The sequence below is a fragment of the Pongo abelii genome, chromosome 1 (genome assembly GCF_028885655.2).
Source record: "Pongo abelii isolate AG06213 chromosome 1, NHGRI_mPonAbe1-v2.0_pri, whole genome shotgun sequence".
Classification (NCBI taxonomy): Eukaryota; Metazoa; Chordata; class Mammalia; order Primates; family Hominidae; genus Pongo; species Pongo abelii.
The window spans coordinates 47,399,509-47,415,267 of NC_071985.2; the positions used below are offsets into that span (position 1 = coordinate 47,399,509).

General features: G+C 52.8%; 1 protein-coding gene across 8 annotated transcripts; it reads left to right on the top strand.

The window, feature by feature from the left end:
- Positions 1-225: 225 nt before the first annotated feature.
- PTPN7 (protein tyrosine phosphatase non-receptor type 7) lies at positions 226-15,138 on the top strand. 8 transcript variants are annotated; one of them, XR_010140794.1, is made up of 11 exons: positions 1,039-1,513; positions 2,595-2,768; positions 3,754-3,937; positions 4,232-4,316; positions 6,444-6,520; positions 7,730-7,867; positions 8,256-8,366; positions 9,385-9,542; positions 11,663-11,776; positions 13,375-13,520; positions 13,651-15,132. XR_010140794.1 is itself a non-coding variant. In XM_054523168.1 (11 exons), exons 1-10 carry the CDS (start codon positions 1,371-1,373, stop codon positions 13,466-13,468), a joined length of 1,278 nt encoding a protein of 425 aa, XP_054379143.1. In that variant the 5' UTR covers positions 1,039-1,370; the 3' UTR covers positions 13,469-13,493; positions 13,651-15,132. The 8 variants fall into 8 exon arrangements, 4 of the variants coding, with proteins under 4 accessions (XP_063581893.1, XP_054379143.1, XP_063581891.1 ...); XR_010140795.1 differs by having other exon boundaries at positions 13,695-15,132; XM_054523168.1 differs by having other exon boundaries at positions 13,375-13,493.
- Positions 15,139-15,759: the final 621 nt, after the last annotated feature.

Below are 15,759 nucleotides of genomic sequence, written 5' to 3' on the forward strand. Positions count from 1 at the left end.
AGGGGGTGAGGCAGAGGCCAGTCTCCAGGTCACTGCCCGCAAGCCTGTTAGGGATTCCCAGGTTCCTGCTTCCCTCCAGTCTGTCCTGAGCACGGGAACCAACCCCTTTCCCAGCCCTAATCGGCCTCCTCCTCAGGGAAACCCACCCCCTCTGGAGAGGAACGCAGGCTGCAAGGAAGGAGGCGCCAGGATCAGCTGGCCATGGAGGGGCTCAAAAAAGAGCCAGCCCCTGTCCCCACTGCCAAGAGCAAGGGCGGGTGCTGGGAGGCCTTCTGAGCCTCTGAGGGCCGTTCGTGTTCTTCATCTCAACCCTCCTCCCCAAGGGGCCAGCAGAAGGCCAGCCCCCTCCCGACCACCCCCTCCGGCGTGCCTACCCCCTGTGCCTAGGGTACCTCGTTTCTTTTTTGCTGTCACCGTTTGACAGCTGAATCAGGGAAGTAGGAGGAAGAAAGAGGACGTGGATTGCGCGTGCTGGGGGCCGGGAAGGGAAGGGCGTTTGAAATGTTATAAGGTAAAAGGAGGCATGCAGCGAGCATGAACCGGCTGGGCTGCTGGCCCGCAAGGAGCCTGCCAAGGTCAGGCAGGGGCAGTGGGCAGAGGAGTCTTGGACTTGGGGGCTACCCTTCAGGTCCCAGGCATCCAGGCACCCCAGCAGCGAAGAGGACATGGGAGTCCCCCGGTGTGAGGGCCAGAGACTGTCCACTGTCTGTAAGTCTTCTAAGTAGATGTCAGGGTTCTGGGAGGAGGACTACAGGGGGCTGGGGGCCCAGGGGAAGCCCCTCAGACTCCCTCCCACAAGTGGACTCTGCTATCTGCTTCCTGCTGGGCTGGCCTACACTCAGGCCGTGGGCTGTGGAGAGCTGGGCCATGGCTGTGGAGACGACCTTTTTGGCCTGGCCCCAGCCCTTTCCTTCACATTGTGAGGCATGGATTCTTGCCTCCTCTTTTTCCCCACCCCAAGTCTGTGCCACATCTGCTCTGGGAAGATGTGGTCTGTGCTTGGCCATGAATTCCCAAGGCTTGAAGCAGCAAGGGCTTTGAGGGAGAGGGCTGTGGGGCAGAAGCAGAGAAGGAGAAATAAGCCTCCGCAAGGTCAGGTTAAGCAGGAGAGCCTTGGGTTCTTTGTGGGACAGCACAGAGCTGGGGGTCAGGCGAGCTGTGCCCAGCAAGTAGGCAGCGGCTGGATGTGACAAAGACCCAGAGGAGAAACACAGAAGAGGGGAGAGGGTCTGGAAGCTGGGGAAAGCAGGACGGTCGGGAAGGCCTGGCCCCTCACCCATTCCCAGGGAACAGGGCCTTGGGCCCCAGAAGGGCACAGGCGGGAGGCAGCCGACCCCTGGTGGCAGCGGCAGCAGGCACAGGAGGGCAGAATGCAGCTGGGGTGTGCGTGGGTGGCAGCAAGGAGGGGCGGAGGGAGGAAGCTGGCTTCCTGGAGCCTTCTCAGCCCTCAAAGACAGACTGACAGACAGACAGACAGCTGGCAAGAGGCAGCCTGGGGGCCACAGCTGCTTCAGTAAGTATCTGAAGGGGGGACTGGGAGTCCTGTGGCCCTGGGGGGTGCGAACTCCGGGGATATAAGAGGGCATCTCTAGGAGGGAGAGCGGGAGGGCAAGTGGGGTGCCACAGTGCCTGGCTGGGGTATGGGTGCTCACAGACCTGATGTCCCCAAGACGGGGGTGAGCAGGGAAGCCACAGGGAGCTGCAAGGAGAGCAGAGGCTGAAGGGACCCTTTCTGCTGCCAGAGACCCTCGCTCTACCACTCACACCTGTGCCAGGCCCACTCTGTCCCCTCACCTCCGTCCCTGCTGCCTTGGTGACTCAACACCCCCGCCACCTCGCCCACTGTGACCCTGGCTCTGGGAGATAGGGACTGCCCCCAAGAGGAGATGGTCCCACCACCTCCGGGCCCCCTGTCTTGCCCCCAGCTGTCGCCTCACCATGCGCTGTCGCTCAAGGGCTTGGTGAGGCCATTTCCTGTGACGGTTACAGAGGCGGGAGACGGGGGATGGGCAGGAGGAGGAAGGAAACACCTCCAGGCTACCTCCCTGGACAGAGACCCCAGAAGCCAGAAATAGACTTGGGAGTGGAACAGCAGCAGTTAGGAGAGGACCCTGCTGGGGTCCAGGAGCCCGCCTGCCTGGCTGCCCAACCAGCTCCAACACTGCTGGAGGCCTCCATTCCCTGTTCAGGAGAAGGCCCACTGGTTAGCTCAGAGATGGCTTCTGCACGCTTTCTCCCTTCCGTCCTAGAGAACACATGTTTTCTGTTTCCTCCCTTGCCTTCTCCCACTTGGACCCACTCAGAGCCCTGTGTACTCTGGTGTGTGGCCTCTCTCCCCTCTCTCTTTTCCTCCTTCTGGATTCTTTCCTATATTCATCCACAATCTCTACCCTTTATCTTGCCGTTACTCTACCCCCAGATTGCCTTCTGCCCTGGGTCCCACCAAATAGATCCTGTCCTTCCCTTAGTGAAAACGAGACCACCTCCTGGGGAACAGAAGACGCCCCAGTGAAAACAGTGCAAACCCGGCCTGGCATGGGAGCCTCCTTCTGGCCAATCAGGCAGGCCAGAGACAGGAGGGCCCTGTCTTTCAGGCAGACCTCATGGCTGAGTGAGCCTCACTTGGGCCCAGCACCCCACCCCAGCATGGTCCAAGCCCATGGGGGGCGCTCCAGAGCACAGCCGCTGACCTTGTCTTTGGGGGCAGCCATGACCCAGCCTCCGCCTGCCAAAACGCCAGCCAAGAAGCATGTGCGGCTGCAGGAGAGGTGAGATCTTCCCTGGGGGAGGGGTCTTCCCAGCCCTGAGCCCCCATTCCGCTCCTCCCTTCCCTCCATCTGCCCCTCCAGCTCTGACAGCAGGGTCCAGAGGGCCCTCAGTTGTTGACTCCAATTTGGAAAGGAAACCAATAGTGCTCATTTGCATGTCCTTTGCATGTCTGGAGCACAGATTTTCACATCAACCATGAGCCTGCTCCCTAAATTCTAGGCAAGGCCAGCAGCCTTCTTGGTGCTGGATGCATGTCGGAGCCACAGGGCCTGACTGGGAGTGGGAAGAGGCAGGCAGCTGGAAGGAGCAGTTGAGTTCAAGGCTGCCCTGTTCTGGCTGACAAAGGGAGAGGGCTGAGCCAGGCATGGTAGCTCATGCCCCAAATCCCAGCACTTTGGGAGGCTGAGGTGAGAAGATCTCTTGAGTCCAGGAATTAGAGACCAGCCTAGGCAATATAGTGAGACCTCCTCTCTCAAAAAAAAAAAAAAAAAAGCGGGTACACAGCAGGGGCCCAAACCCTAAATTTACTGGGCCTCCAGGTTAAAGGAAAGATAAAGAGTGGCCCCCTCAGAGGTGCCTCATAACAGTAATACTTGTAAGAAAAGCAAATATGGTCAGGCACAGTGGCTGATGCCTATAATCCCAGCACTTTGGGAAGCCAAGGCAGGAGGATCACTTGAGCCCAGGAGTTCAAAACCAGCCTGAGCAACAGAGCAAGACCCTGTCTCTCCAAAAAAAAAAAAAAAAAAAAAATTTAAATTAGCCAGGTGTGGTAGCATGTGCCTGTGGTCCCAGTTACTCTGGAGGCTGAGGTGGGAGGATCGCTTCAGCCCAGGAGTTTGAGGCTGCTGTGAGCCATAATAGTGCCATCACACTCCAGGCCTGGGCAACAGAGAGAGACCCTATCTCTAAAAGAAAAGATAAAAAGAAAAGAAAGCAAATATGATTGGGTGCTCACTAGGCAGTGGTGGGCTATGCCTGCAGGCGGGGCTCCAATGTGGCTCTGATGCTGGACGTTCGGTCCCTGGGGGCCGTAGAACCCATTTGCTCCGTGAACACACCCCGGGAGGTCACCCTACACTTTCTGCGCACTGCTGGACACCCCCTTACCCGCTGGGCCCTTCAGCGCCAGCCACCCAGCCCCAAGCAACTGGAAGAAGAATTCTTGGTAAGAAATTGGGGTCCCCTCCGAATCGCTCTGCCCTCTGTATCAGAGGCAGCCAGCTGGAACCATTCTCTCACGGGCACCCTGGGCAAGTCTCCTCTTTGGGCCCCTTAGGAAAGAGAACTTCAGGGCCAAGGGAGGGGCTGCCCCCAGGCTTCCCCTTCTGCCCCCACCCCATCTAGGCCTACATACTAATGTCAAGAAGGAATGGCCAGAGTCCAGCTGTTCTAGAAAAAGGTAGAAGCAGAGAAAAGGAGGCTAGGAGTCAGCTGCTCACCCATTTCCTCCCTCTGCCAGAAGATCCCTTCAAACTTTATCAGCCCCGAAGACCTGGACATCCCTGGCCACGCCTCCAAGGACCGATACAAGACCATCTTGCCAAGTAAGAACTGCAGCTGGGATGAAGGGAGTTGGGTACAGTCCCTGGGCCTAGAGAACTTCAGAGGACAAAGTACACAGTTTCAGTCAGGGAAGACCAACCTTGCTTGGCACATCTTCTCTCAGCAGAGAAAGGGGGAAGAAGGAGCAAGAATCACAACAGCAGCAATAATAATGTTTGCAGATATGTACCCTGGGCCAGGCCCTGCTCTCAATCCCTTTTTTTTTTTTTTAAGACGGAGTTTTCACTCTTGTCACCCAGGCTGGAGTGCAATGGCGCAATCTGGGCTCACTGCAACCTCCGCCTCCCGGGTTCAAGCGATTCTCCTGCCTCAGCCTCCCGAGTAGCTGGGACTACAGGCATGTGCCTCCATGCCCGGCTAATTTTGTATTTTTAGTAGAGGTGGGGTTTCTCCATGTTGGTCAGGCTGGTCTCGAACTCTCGACCTCAGGTGATCCACCCACCTCCGCCTTCCAAAGTGCTAGGATTACAGGCGTGAGCCACCGCGTCCAGCCTCAATCCTTTATATTCACTCATTTCTCACAACAATCCCATGAAGTTGGTACTGTGATGACCATTTTACAAGTGAGGAAACTAAGGCACAGAGAAGTTGGATATCTTACCTAAGATATTCAACTTAGCTACTTGCACCAAGCCCTTTTCCTTGTCTTCCTCTCGCATGGGAAATGCCCAGCCAAGGCTTGCAGTGAAGGAAGCACCACCAGGAGGGGTCCCAAAGAGACTGCTTTGAGAAAGTCAGATGGAGACAGGGCAACGGCCAGGAAGAGAGCAGTGGAGGGGGGGATGGAGGACACTGTGCTAGGAGGGGGTGAGCTGACAGACCTGGGACAAGCTGACAGACCCGGGACAAGCACCTTTTATTTTTCAGAGGCAGGCATGAGGCCCCGGAGCCTCTCCCTCCCTCCCCTGCTCTCCCTACAGGGAAGCTACTCCCAGCTTGAGGCTTTAGCTCAGTGAGCACACGGGCCCTGTCTCCTGCTAACCCTCCTGGAGTGTCCTCTGCCTGCATGGGCGGATCAAGGTGCTATTAGCGCTATTCCAGGCCAGGGGGAGGAGTAGCCCTTGTTCTTGGCCTAATTCTAATCAGCCCTGCAGCCACCAGAAAAGGGAAAAATTCCTTTGCCTGAGATTCCCCTGGTCCCCAGGGTACCTTCTGTCCATGACCAGGCTGGCATGAGCAGAGCGAGAGTCTCTTCTCCTTTCCTCACAAGCCAGCTTCTTCATCCATGTTTGGGTTTCATTTAGAGAAATCCTTCCCCCTTAGAGGCAGAGGCCAAATGCCTCCTGGCTGAGTGGAATCTCAGTCCTAGTCCCACTTCACAGCTATGTGATATCTGGCAAGTTGCTCATCTGAATCCCATATTCACCATTAGAAAACAAATTCTTCTTCCTCTACATCTCTTTTTCCATCCCTAGTGGCATAATCTTATTCTAAACCTGTACTGATCTCAAGGATAGAATACTATATCTATTAGAATATTATATCTAATATTGTATCTTCCCATTTGGTCTCTGCTATTCCATTCCCTTTCTTCTCTAGTCCATCCTATACAGCACCACTCAGTTAATCTTCCCAAACTATTGTTTTGATCATGTCACTCTCCTGCTCAAAAACATTATATAGCTTCCTACTGTCTGCGTATAAAATACTTCAATAGGGGCCAGACATGGTGGCTCACACATGTAATCTCAGCAGTTTGGGAGGCTGAGGTGGGAGAATTGCTTGAAGCCAGAAATTCAAGACCAGCTTGGGCAACAAAGTGAAACCCAATCTCTACAAAAAACAGAAATAAATAAATAAGCCAGGTGTAGTGGCATTTGCCTATAGTCCCAGCTATGTCAAAGGCTGAGACAAAAGTATCACTTGAGCCCAAGAGTTAGAGGTCACAGTGAGCTATGATCACACCACTTCACTCCAGCCTAGGCAACAGAATGAGACCCTGTCTCTAAAAACAACAACAACAACTTCAGTGGGTATAAGGCCACCTGCTATACACAAAGTGCTATGACTGTGATGAGCACAGGAACTCTCCTCTTTCTGACCCTGCTGGAGTCTGTGTTAGTTGGTCACCTTCTGACCTCTGACCTCTGCTGATTTTTATTTCCTAGATCCCCAGAGCCGTGTCTGTCTAGGCCGGGCACAGAGCCAGGAGGACGGAGATTACATCAATGCCAACTACATCCGAGTGAGTGGCCTGGCTTCAGTGGTGGGCGGGGAATGGGGGAATTCTCAGACGTCTGAGAATATCTTCCAGCCCTGGCTGGTGGATCAGGTGCCTGCATTTTCTGCCCTCCCTGCTCCAGCTCACTGCTGTCATAGCCCTACCAAGCTGGGCTAGTACTGAACATGCCTCAAGGCACCAACCTAAAAAACGGAGCAGATGTTGAAAAATATCTGGAGAGACCACCAAGTCTCCCTAACCTCCGCTATCAGCCCTCCCATGCCGCTCTCCAAACTTAGCAGGAAGTTAGCATTGTTGAACCCAATCTCCAGCTATTTAAGGGCTCACAGCTGCCGAGAACTGCATAGGTGATTCCAGCACTAATGGGACCTCCCTGCCAACTTACCTTAACTGTCCCTCAGATAGCCCCTTTTATGTAAAGATGGTTGATTGATGTCAAGCTATAGGAAGCTCCAGGCTGGGTGGGTGCTCCACGCCAGCTTCTCGCTGCTGTGGGCCCTAAGGAGATGTAAAAGCAGTGCTCTCTAGTGACTCAATGTGGATAAGACATCAGTCAGGGGCGCAGGGAGGCGTAAAGCTCTTAGCTAGGGAAGCCATGGGGAAACATGATCTTACATCTGCCGGCCAATACCAGATCAACTGCAGTCTGGATTTCACCATCATCCTGAGAAGCAGGAAGCTGAGGATCCTGAAGGTGAGAAAATCAGGTTAGGGAAAGTGTGCTACATTTTGCTACTACTTTTATAGAAAAGTAACATGTAAATGTGAAACTGTCACTAAACAAATATTAAACACTGTTTAGGTATTTTGTGCTAGAAGAAAGCAGCAGAGGAGGAAGGAAATAAACATTTATACAGCACTTGCTAATGGCTAGACTCTCAATATATCTTACTAAATTTAATCCACTTTATATTCCTACAGGATAGATATTATTATGCCCAATTTACAGATGATATCACTGAGGCTTACGGAGGCTAGGTAACTGGCTTATAGTGGTACAGCCAGGAAACAGCAGAACAGGGATCTGATCCTCATTCCAGAACCCGTATCCTTTCCATCATGTGGCTTCTGAGTGTGCATGTTCGTGCATGTGTGTGTCTACACGTGTGGTTCACAGCTTCAAGCTGACCCCAGCACCTGAGGCATCCAGGATCTCCCCAGAGCTCTGCTCTCACTGCTCCCCACCCCTTCCCCTGTGCTTCCACCTTCCAGGGCTATGATGGGAAGGAGAAGGTCTACATTGCCACCCAGGGCCCCATGCCCAACACTGTGTCGGACTTCTGGGAGATGGTGTGGCAAGAGGAAGTGTCCCTCATTGTCATGCTCACTCAACTCCGAGAGGGCGAGGAGGTAGGAGGCAGAGCCACAGTTCATGATGAACCCAGAAAGTGCTATGCCTGCCCCACCCCCACCCCACACACAGGGCAGCTCAGGACCCCCACCCCCACCCCACACACAGGGCAGCTCAGAGAACCAGAGGTTTCCCTGGGAGCCAGCCCCAGCTCATACCTCTCAGAAAGTTCCCTGAGATGTAGCCCTGGGAGGCTGTCTATGGCCAAAATATGGGATAGGGTGAGCACTCTGCTTGCAGGTATCAAGCTCAGAAGAGCCAGGCTCCCTGTTGCTGACCTCCCATCCAGTAGGGGTGGAGGATGGGGAAGAGATACCAGCCCCTCTCTGCTACTCTGTCACCTGCTCCAGCTGACCCTCTTCTGACTCCCAGCTCCCTCCCTCCTAGAAATGTGTCCACTACTGGCCCACAGAAGAGGAAACCTATGGACCCTTCCAGATCCGCATCCAGGACATGAAAGAGTGCACAGAATACACTGTGCGGCAGCTTACCATCCAGGTACCACCCCCCGGAGCCAGGCCCAGCAGGAAGTTGGGCTGCCCACAGCATCTCTGGAACTCAGGCTGGCTCTTCACTAGGAGCTAAGGGTTTGCTCATCTAAACCATCTTAAACCCACATCTATAGAAGAAAGAGAAACTTGAGCACTGTCCTCAGCCTCTAGTCTAATAGGGCAGAGCCAACAAGCCAAATAGGACTATCAGGAAGTACCCGCCCATCTGTGTAAATGGTCAGGCAAGGACAGGCAGGATCCAGGAGCTGGGCCACGGCAAGGAGAGGAGGTTAAAGGAGATGTGGAAGGCCAGGTGTGGCGGCTCACGCCTGTAATCCCAGCACTTTGGAGGCTGAGGTGGGTGGATCACTTGAGGTCAGGAGTTCCAGACCAGCCTGGCCAACATGGTGAAACCTTGTCTCTACTAAAAATTACAGCTACTTGGGAGGCTAAGACAGGAGAATCACTTGAACCCAGGAGGCAGAGGTTGCAGTGAGCCGAGATTGTGCCACTGTACTCCAGCCTGGGTGATGGAGTGAGACTGTCTGTCTCAAAAAAAAGCAAACAAAATAAAACAAAAAAAAAAAAGAAAGAATAACATGTACACAAGGGCTTTTAAAATGCCTTCTATTATTTTATGGTGTTTTATATTTTTGAAAGCATTCCTTTATCAACTCATTCTCCTCCAAATATCCTGGCAAGTAAACCAGTAAGATACCACTGTCCCCATTTTCCAGGTGAAGAAAATGAGATCAAGGGACTTGCCCAAAGTCATGTGCTTACGGGAAGCAGAGCCAGGATTTGAATTTGGGTCTCTCCCCTCTCCCAGGACAATGCTCCTTCCCACGATTTTGAAGGGAGAAGTGGTGGAGAACGATGGGCACGAAAATTGCAACCTAGCTTGCTTTGAGTAGATGACACCCCCACAGGGTAATTCCAGCCCTTGCCCTATTCAGGCACCAGAGAAGAAGGTAGACAGTGCCCTCCACCCTGACCTTGGTTCTCATGCCTTGTCTCCAACCCAGTACCAGGAAGAGTGCCGGTCAGTAAAGCACATCCTCTTCTCGGCCTGGCCCGACCACCAGACACCAGAATCAGCTGGGCCCCTGCTGCGCCTAGTGGCAGAGGTGGAGGAGAGCCCGGAGACAGCCGCCCGCCCCGGGCCCATCGTAGTCCACTGCAGGTGCGTCGCCCTCCCTTCACTGCAGCTTGTGGACTGTGCTCCCCTCCCCTGCCCCCTGGGTCTCTCCTGGGGAAGGGTCTGAGCAGAAGAGCATCAGGCAAGCCTAGTCCTTACTCGGACATGACTCGCAAGGCCATTCAGCAAGGGCTCTGTTCTTTTCACCTCCTTCATGCAGAACCTAGACATCTGGGCTGGACACCCAGGCCCCATCCACAGAAGGGACAGAATATCAGGAAGGTCCCAGTTAGCTGCAGGAGGACATAAACAGGATTCCAGCTGTTGGGGAACTCATTTACTCATCCAACAAATATGTATTGAAAATCCTATTATTGGCCGGGCGAGGTGGTTCGCACCTATAATCCCAGCACTTTGGGAGGCCGAGATGGGCAGATCACTTGAGGTCAGGAGTTTGAGACCAGCCTGGCCAACATGGCGAAAACCTGTCTCTACTAAAAAATACAAAAATTAGCCAGGCGTGGTAGCACACGCTTGTAATCCCAGCTACTTGGGAGGCTGAGGCAGGAGAATTGCTCGAACGCTGGAGGCAGAGGTAGCAGTGAGCCGAGATCACACTACTGCACTCCAGCCTGGGTGACAGAGCGAGACTCCATCTCAAAAAAAGAAAACCTATTATTGTCAGGCACAGTGTTAGATGCTAAGGAAACAGCTATGAACCAAGCAGTTTGATTTCTTCCCAGACAGGTTTATAGGCTGGTGAGAAAGAAGGCAGATTAGGTTGGGCACAGTGGCTCATGCTTATAATCTCAGCACTTTGGGAGGCTGAGGCGGGAGGATCACCTGAGGTCGGGAGTTCAAGACCAGCCTGACCAACATGGAGAAACCCTGTTTCTACTAAAAATACAAAATTAGCCACACATGGTGGCGCATGCCTGTAATCCCAGTTACTCGGGATGCTGAGGCAGGAGAACTGCTTGAACCCAGGAGGTGGAGGTTGTGGTGAGCCGAGATCGCACCATTGCATTCCAGGTTGGGCAACAAGAGCGAAACTCTGTCTCAAAATAAAATTAATTACCACACAATGTGATGAGAGCTATGATGGGGATATTATGGGGACCATAGAACCAAGTCTCCAAAGCCAGACTTTGACCAGAGAAAGTTTTGCAAGAGAAAGGCCATCTAAGCCAAGCTAAGACCTGAAAGGTGAATTAGCGAAGTGAAGAGAGGGAAGGGAACATGTTCCAGGCAGGTGAAACAGCATATGCTAAGGCCCAGAGAAGAAATGTGAAAATGGATACACTGCTGGGAGCAGGGTTATAGGTTAGGCCCAGAGGTTATGTGTGGTAATGATGAGAGATGGGTTTGGAAGGCCAGTGAAGGTCAGATGATGAGGGGCCTTGTAGGACTGGCTAAGACACTTGGATTTGCCATTTTAAAAGAACACTTTGGCTATAGAGTGAAAAATGGATTGGGCTAGAGTGAGGGGGTGTCGTAGGGGACAAGACTAAAGAAAGAGACCATTTGGGAGTGCATATCCTAAATAAAACAGAGCACAGAGGCAAAAGGCATGACACAGGGGCCTCCCAGCCCACCCACAGGTAGCACTGGGACATGTGCAGGGAGGTCATTAGGGGCACATGCAAGAGGAAGGGGAGGCCCAGGGGTTTTGAAATAAAGAGAGGGCACGATGGAGCAAGCAGAACAGAGCGGAGAGAAGACTGTGGGAGGGTGCCACGGTGGGAAACAGAGGGGCCGGGCGTGGACTGCGTGGAAGATGAGTCTGAGCTGAGAGGAAGACAAGGTTAGATAAGGAGGGCTCGAGGGTCAGCACACCCACAAGTGGGAAACCGTCTGTTGGAAACCACTGTAGACTCAGCAGAAGGGAGATGGTCAAAACGTCCACAGGGACCAGAAGGTGGCCTGCAACAGGCTTACAGTGAGGCTGGTAAGAAATGTAAACTCCTCTCGTGCCAGTTAAAACCTGCCTCCAGCAGGGCCCCCAAGGGGACTGGAATGCAGAATACTGCTACCTGCCTCCATCTCCAGAGCCCTATCCCCAAAATATAGCACCTGCAGGTCCCATTTCTTTCTCCATAGTTTGGGGCCTGGCTCTCATATTCCCTGGTATCCCATGACCTCCCTCCGTCCCTGGCTATCTCCAGTGCAGGGATTGGCCGGACGGGCTGCTTCATCGCCACACGAATTGGCTGTCAACAGCTGAAAGCCCGAGGGGAAGTGGACATTCTGGGTATTGTGTGCCAACTGCGGCTAGACAGGTGGGTCTGTGGGTGTAAACAAGGCCAACAACGTTAACGGGTGGCATCAGTGCCTCTGGGCCCCAGAGCTCTGCTAGGCCCATCACCATCAAGCACTCCTGCAAGAAAGGAAGAAACCCTTTCTGCTTAGAGCTGTTTATTTTGCAACTAACAACCAGGAAAAAATATCTATCTGGATGGCTGGGCGCGGTGGCTCACACCTGTAATCCCAGCACTTTGGGAGGCTGAGGCGGGTGGATCACCTGAGCCCAGGAGTTCGAGACCAGCCTGGCCAACATGGTGTAAACCCTGTCTCTACTAAAAATACAAAAATTAGCCAGGCCTGGTGTGGGCCCCTGTAATCGCAGCTACTCAGAAGGCTGAGGCAGGACAATTGCTTGAACCCAAGAGGTGGAGGTTGCAGTGAGCCGACATTGTGCCATTGCACTCCAGCCTGGGTGACAGAGCGAGACTCTGACTCAAAAAAAAAAAAAAAAAAAAAAAAAGAATATCTATCTGGAATGTTGGTTTGGATGCCTGGAATTAAACATGATATGAGGCAGCAACAAGTAGTGCAAAGAAGCTCACTGGGTGGAGGCAGAGCCGGTGTTCAGATTCCGACATCTGTCTCACTGAGATGTCACTAGATTTCTCTGAGCCCCCATTTCTTTTTTTTTCTTTCTTCTTTTTTTAATAATAGAGATGGGGGTCTCACTATGTTGCCCAGACTAGTCTCGAACTCCTGGGTTCAACAATGCCCCCTTGGCTTCGCAAAGTGCTGGGATTACAGGCTTAAGCCACTGTGCCCAGCCCACTTCTTCTTTATCTAGACAGAGATAATGGCTTCTTCCCCTAGAAAACTGTTGTAAGAAATGAGTTAACTTATATGAAAGTGTTTTGGAAATGGAAACTACTATACAAATGTATGGAATCATTATTTTTACTTTTAAGATTATTAGAAAGAAGGAAACTTGAGGCTCAGGAGTATTCCTGGCCCGACCCAAGGCTTCAGAGATCTGGTTTTGTCCCAGGAGCTGAGTGGATCAAGGAAGACCAAGTGTCAACATGGGGCATCACCCCTCAGCACGTGTAAGGGGCAGAGGACTTCTCTCACAGCAGATCTGAGGAGCAGCAAGGAGGAGTAGCAAGTAGAAAAGATGAATACAGTGGTGGGGCATGGTGGCTCATGTCTGTAATCCTAGCAGTTTGGGAGGCCAAGACGGGCCAATCACTTGAGGTCAGGAGTTCAAGACCACCCTGGGCAACATGGTGAAACCCCATTTCTACTAAAAATACAAAAATTAGCTGGACAAGGTGGCAGGCACTTGTAGTCCTAGCTACTCAGGAGATTGAGGCAGGAGAATCACTCGAACCTGGGAGGCAGAGGTTGCAGTGAGCCGAGATCATACCACTGCTCTCCAGCCTGGGTATCAGAGTGAGACTCTGTCTCACAAAAAAAAAAAAAAAAAAAGTGAAAAGATGAATATAGGCAAAGGAGTTGGCATGTTCTTTGAGAAAGTCAGGACTTTCCCAGTAGGACCACAAGGATGTTTGACTGGAGCCATTCTGCCAGCACCCTGACCCTCCTTCACTCATGGTCTGTGTGTTTCTCCTTGCAGAGGGGGGATGATCCAGACGGCAGAGCAGTACCAGTTCCTGCACCACACTTTGGCCCTGTATGCAGGCCAGCTGCCCGAGGAACCCAGCCCCTGACCCCTGCCACCCTCCAGCGGCCCAGGTGCCTACCTCCCTCAAGCCTGGGAAGGTGGGTCTGGGGAAAGTGGGCCGAGTGATCTGGGGGTACCCCTTGGGTTGGTGTGGGGAAGGAGTGCCTCCTTAGTGGTGCTTGCAGTCACCGGAAGCAGCATCAGTAAGGACAAGGGGCCGGATTCCAGGTCTTCAACACTGGCCACTCCTCTGCTTCCTCTGTTGGCCCCAGATGGACAGTAAGGGGAACCTCCAATGTCTCTCTGAACTTAAAGACAGGAGCTGGCATTAATGACAGACAAAGAAAGAAGCCCAGATGTCCTGGACTTCTCTGAGACACTCTTTGTGAGCTTCAGTTTCCTCTTCTATAACATGAACATTAAGTGCTTAGCTGCCATGAGGGAAAAGCAATGAGAGAAGTTTCTAGAAACCACTCCAGCCACTCCTTCCTGGGGCTGACAAAAGGGTGATTCCAAGATCATCCTTCACCCGAGGTCCTACCCAAGCACAGGCCAGATGCAAGAATGGGGAAAAGTCTGGTCTTGATCTCCAAGTCTCAACATCTGTGCAGTGACTCTGCTCCCTGACCACACATCGGAAGGGCTGGACAACCCCAATCAAAAGAAAGAACAAGGACTCTGGTTACCCTTGCCTCCACCCATGTGTCCTAAGAGTAGGCTACAGAGGTGACCAGGCCTGGCAGTTGAAATCTCTGGAAGAGGGAACGTGTGGGGACTACTCAGAGGCAAAGAGGGGCTGCTCCTGCCTCCATGGTTGCTGGCCACTCCCACCAACTACTCTTAGGGAGGCTGAGCAGTCTGTGTTTTGCTTCCATGGCTCAAATAATACCCTGGGTATGCAGGAAGACAAAAGAAACAGGCAAGGGGAGAAGAGGAGGCAAAGTGCTCAGTATGATTTTAGATGACCAACCCCGCCATGACCCTCTATACCTTGCATTTGCTGAGTACACCCGGAGAGCTTGGCTGTTTCCAAAAACAATCAGGGTCATAACCATCCACACAGACATGGAGGCTCGGCTGAACCAGGACTCCTCACTGTCTACCCAAGAGAATGAGCGCCCCTCATCCATCTCAGCATCAACACAATTTCCAGGGGACCTCAGGTCTATCTCAGGACTGAACGCCACACCTCAGGATTCGTCCTCCTTGAATCTGAGACTGGCTGCCCATTCTGAGATGGGGATGAAGGTAAGATGCCGCATCACCGGGCACGCTGCCCCCGACAGCTGCCTTGATACCAGTTCTCTGTGGAAACCCCCAAGGAGCTGGATCTGGAGAACAGCTGGGCCTCCTCACTCAGGACTTCTCTCCTGAAGAATACGCAGTGCTAAAACTGAGGATGATTTCCCTAATGCTTCTGCTTGGCCTTATGGAGGAGCTGCTCCTTCCTTACAGCCTTGGGGATGGACTTGCCCATACCTCCGCCTCCCCTGAGCCCTGTGAAAGGCACGACTGTCTATGCCAATGAGGCTCGGTGGGGAGCTCTCAAGTGCCTGATCCTGCCCTGGGCTCAGAGCCAGCCCAGAGGAAAGCAACTGCACAGCCCCACAGGCCCTCCCTGGCACTGTCCCCCCAACCCCATCTCAGAGCTCAGAGGGTACAAGCTCCAGAACAGTAACCAAGTGGGAAAATAAAGACTTCTTGGATGACTGACTCATTCCTTCTTTCCATCTTCTTCTTGGCCCTTTGGGGCCTCTTTGTAGCAAGAGAGAAAGACTGCAGACCAGGGACAGGCAGGCTGCAAATCTTTGCCCTTGGGATATGCACTTTTCTAGCACTTCCAAGGACATAAAATAAGGTGAAACCAAAGTCAATTTAGGAAGTGAGACAGGGTGGACCCTCATAGCCTACTCAGGCAGCTGTAACAATTCACACTACCATAAACCGTGTGGCCTCTAAACAACAGAAATGTATTGCTGGCCTGGCGTGGTGGCTCATGCCTGTAATTCCAGCACTTTAGGAGGCTGAGGCAGGCAGATCATGAGGTCAGGAGATCGAGGCCATCCTGGCTAACACAGTGAAACCCTGTCTCTACTAAAAATACAAAAAAAATTAGCCGGACGTGGTAGCACACACCTGTAGTCAGCTATTCGGGAGACTGAGGCAGGAGAATTGCTTGAACCCTGGAGGTGGAGGGTGCAGTGAGCTATCGTGCCATTGCACTCCAGCCTGGATGACAGAGCAAGACTCCATCTCAAAAAGAAAAAAGAAAAAAAGAAATGTATTGCTCACAGTTCTGGAAGCTGGGAAGTCTAGGATCAAGACCCTTGCAGACTC

Coding starts and splice junctions, on each gene's coding strand:
- PTPN7 (XM_063725822.1), top strand. CDS start 2,257: ATGTTTTCTGTTTCCTCCCTTGCCTTCTCCCACTTGGACCCACTCAGA. Junction 4,317..6,443: donor ATACAAGACCATCTTGCCAA/GTAAGAACTGCA, acceptor TTTATTTCCTAG/ATCCCCAGAGCCGTGTCTGT. Junction 8,367..9,384: donor TGCGGCAGCTTACCATCCAG/GTACCACCCCCC, acceptor TCTCCAACCCAG/TACCAGGAAGAGTGCCGGTC.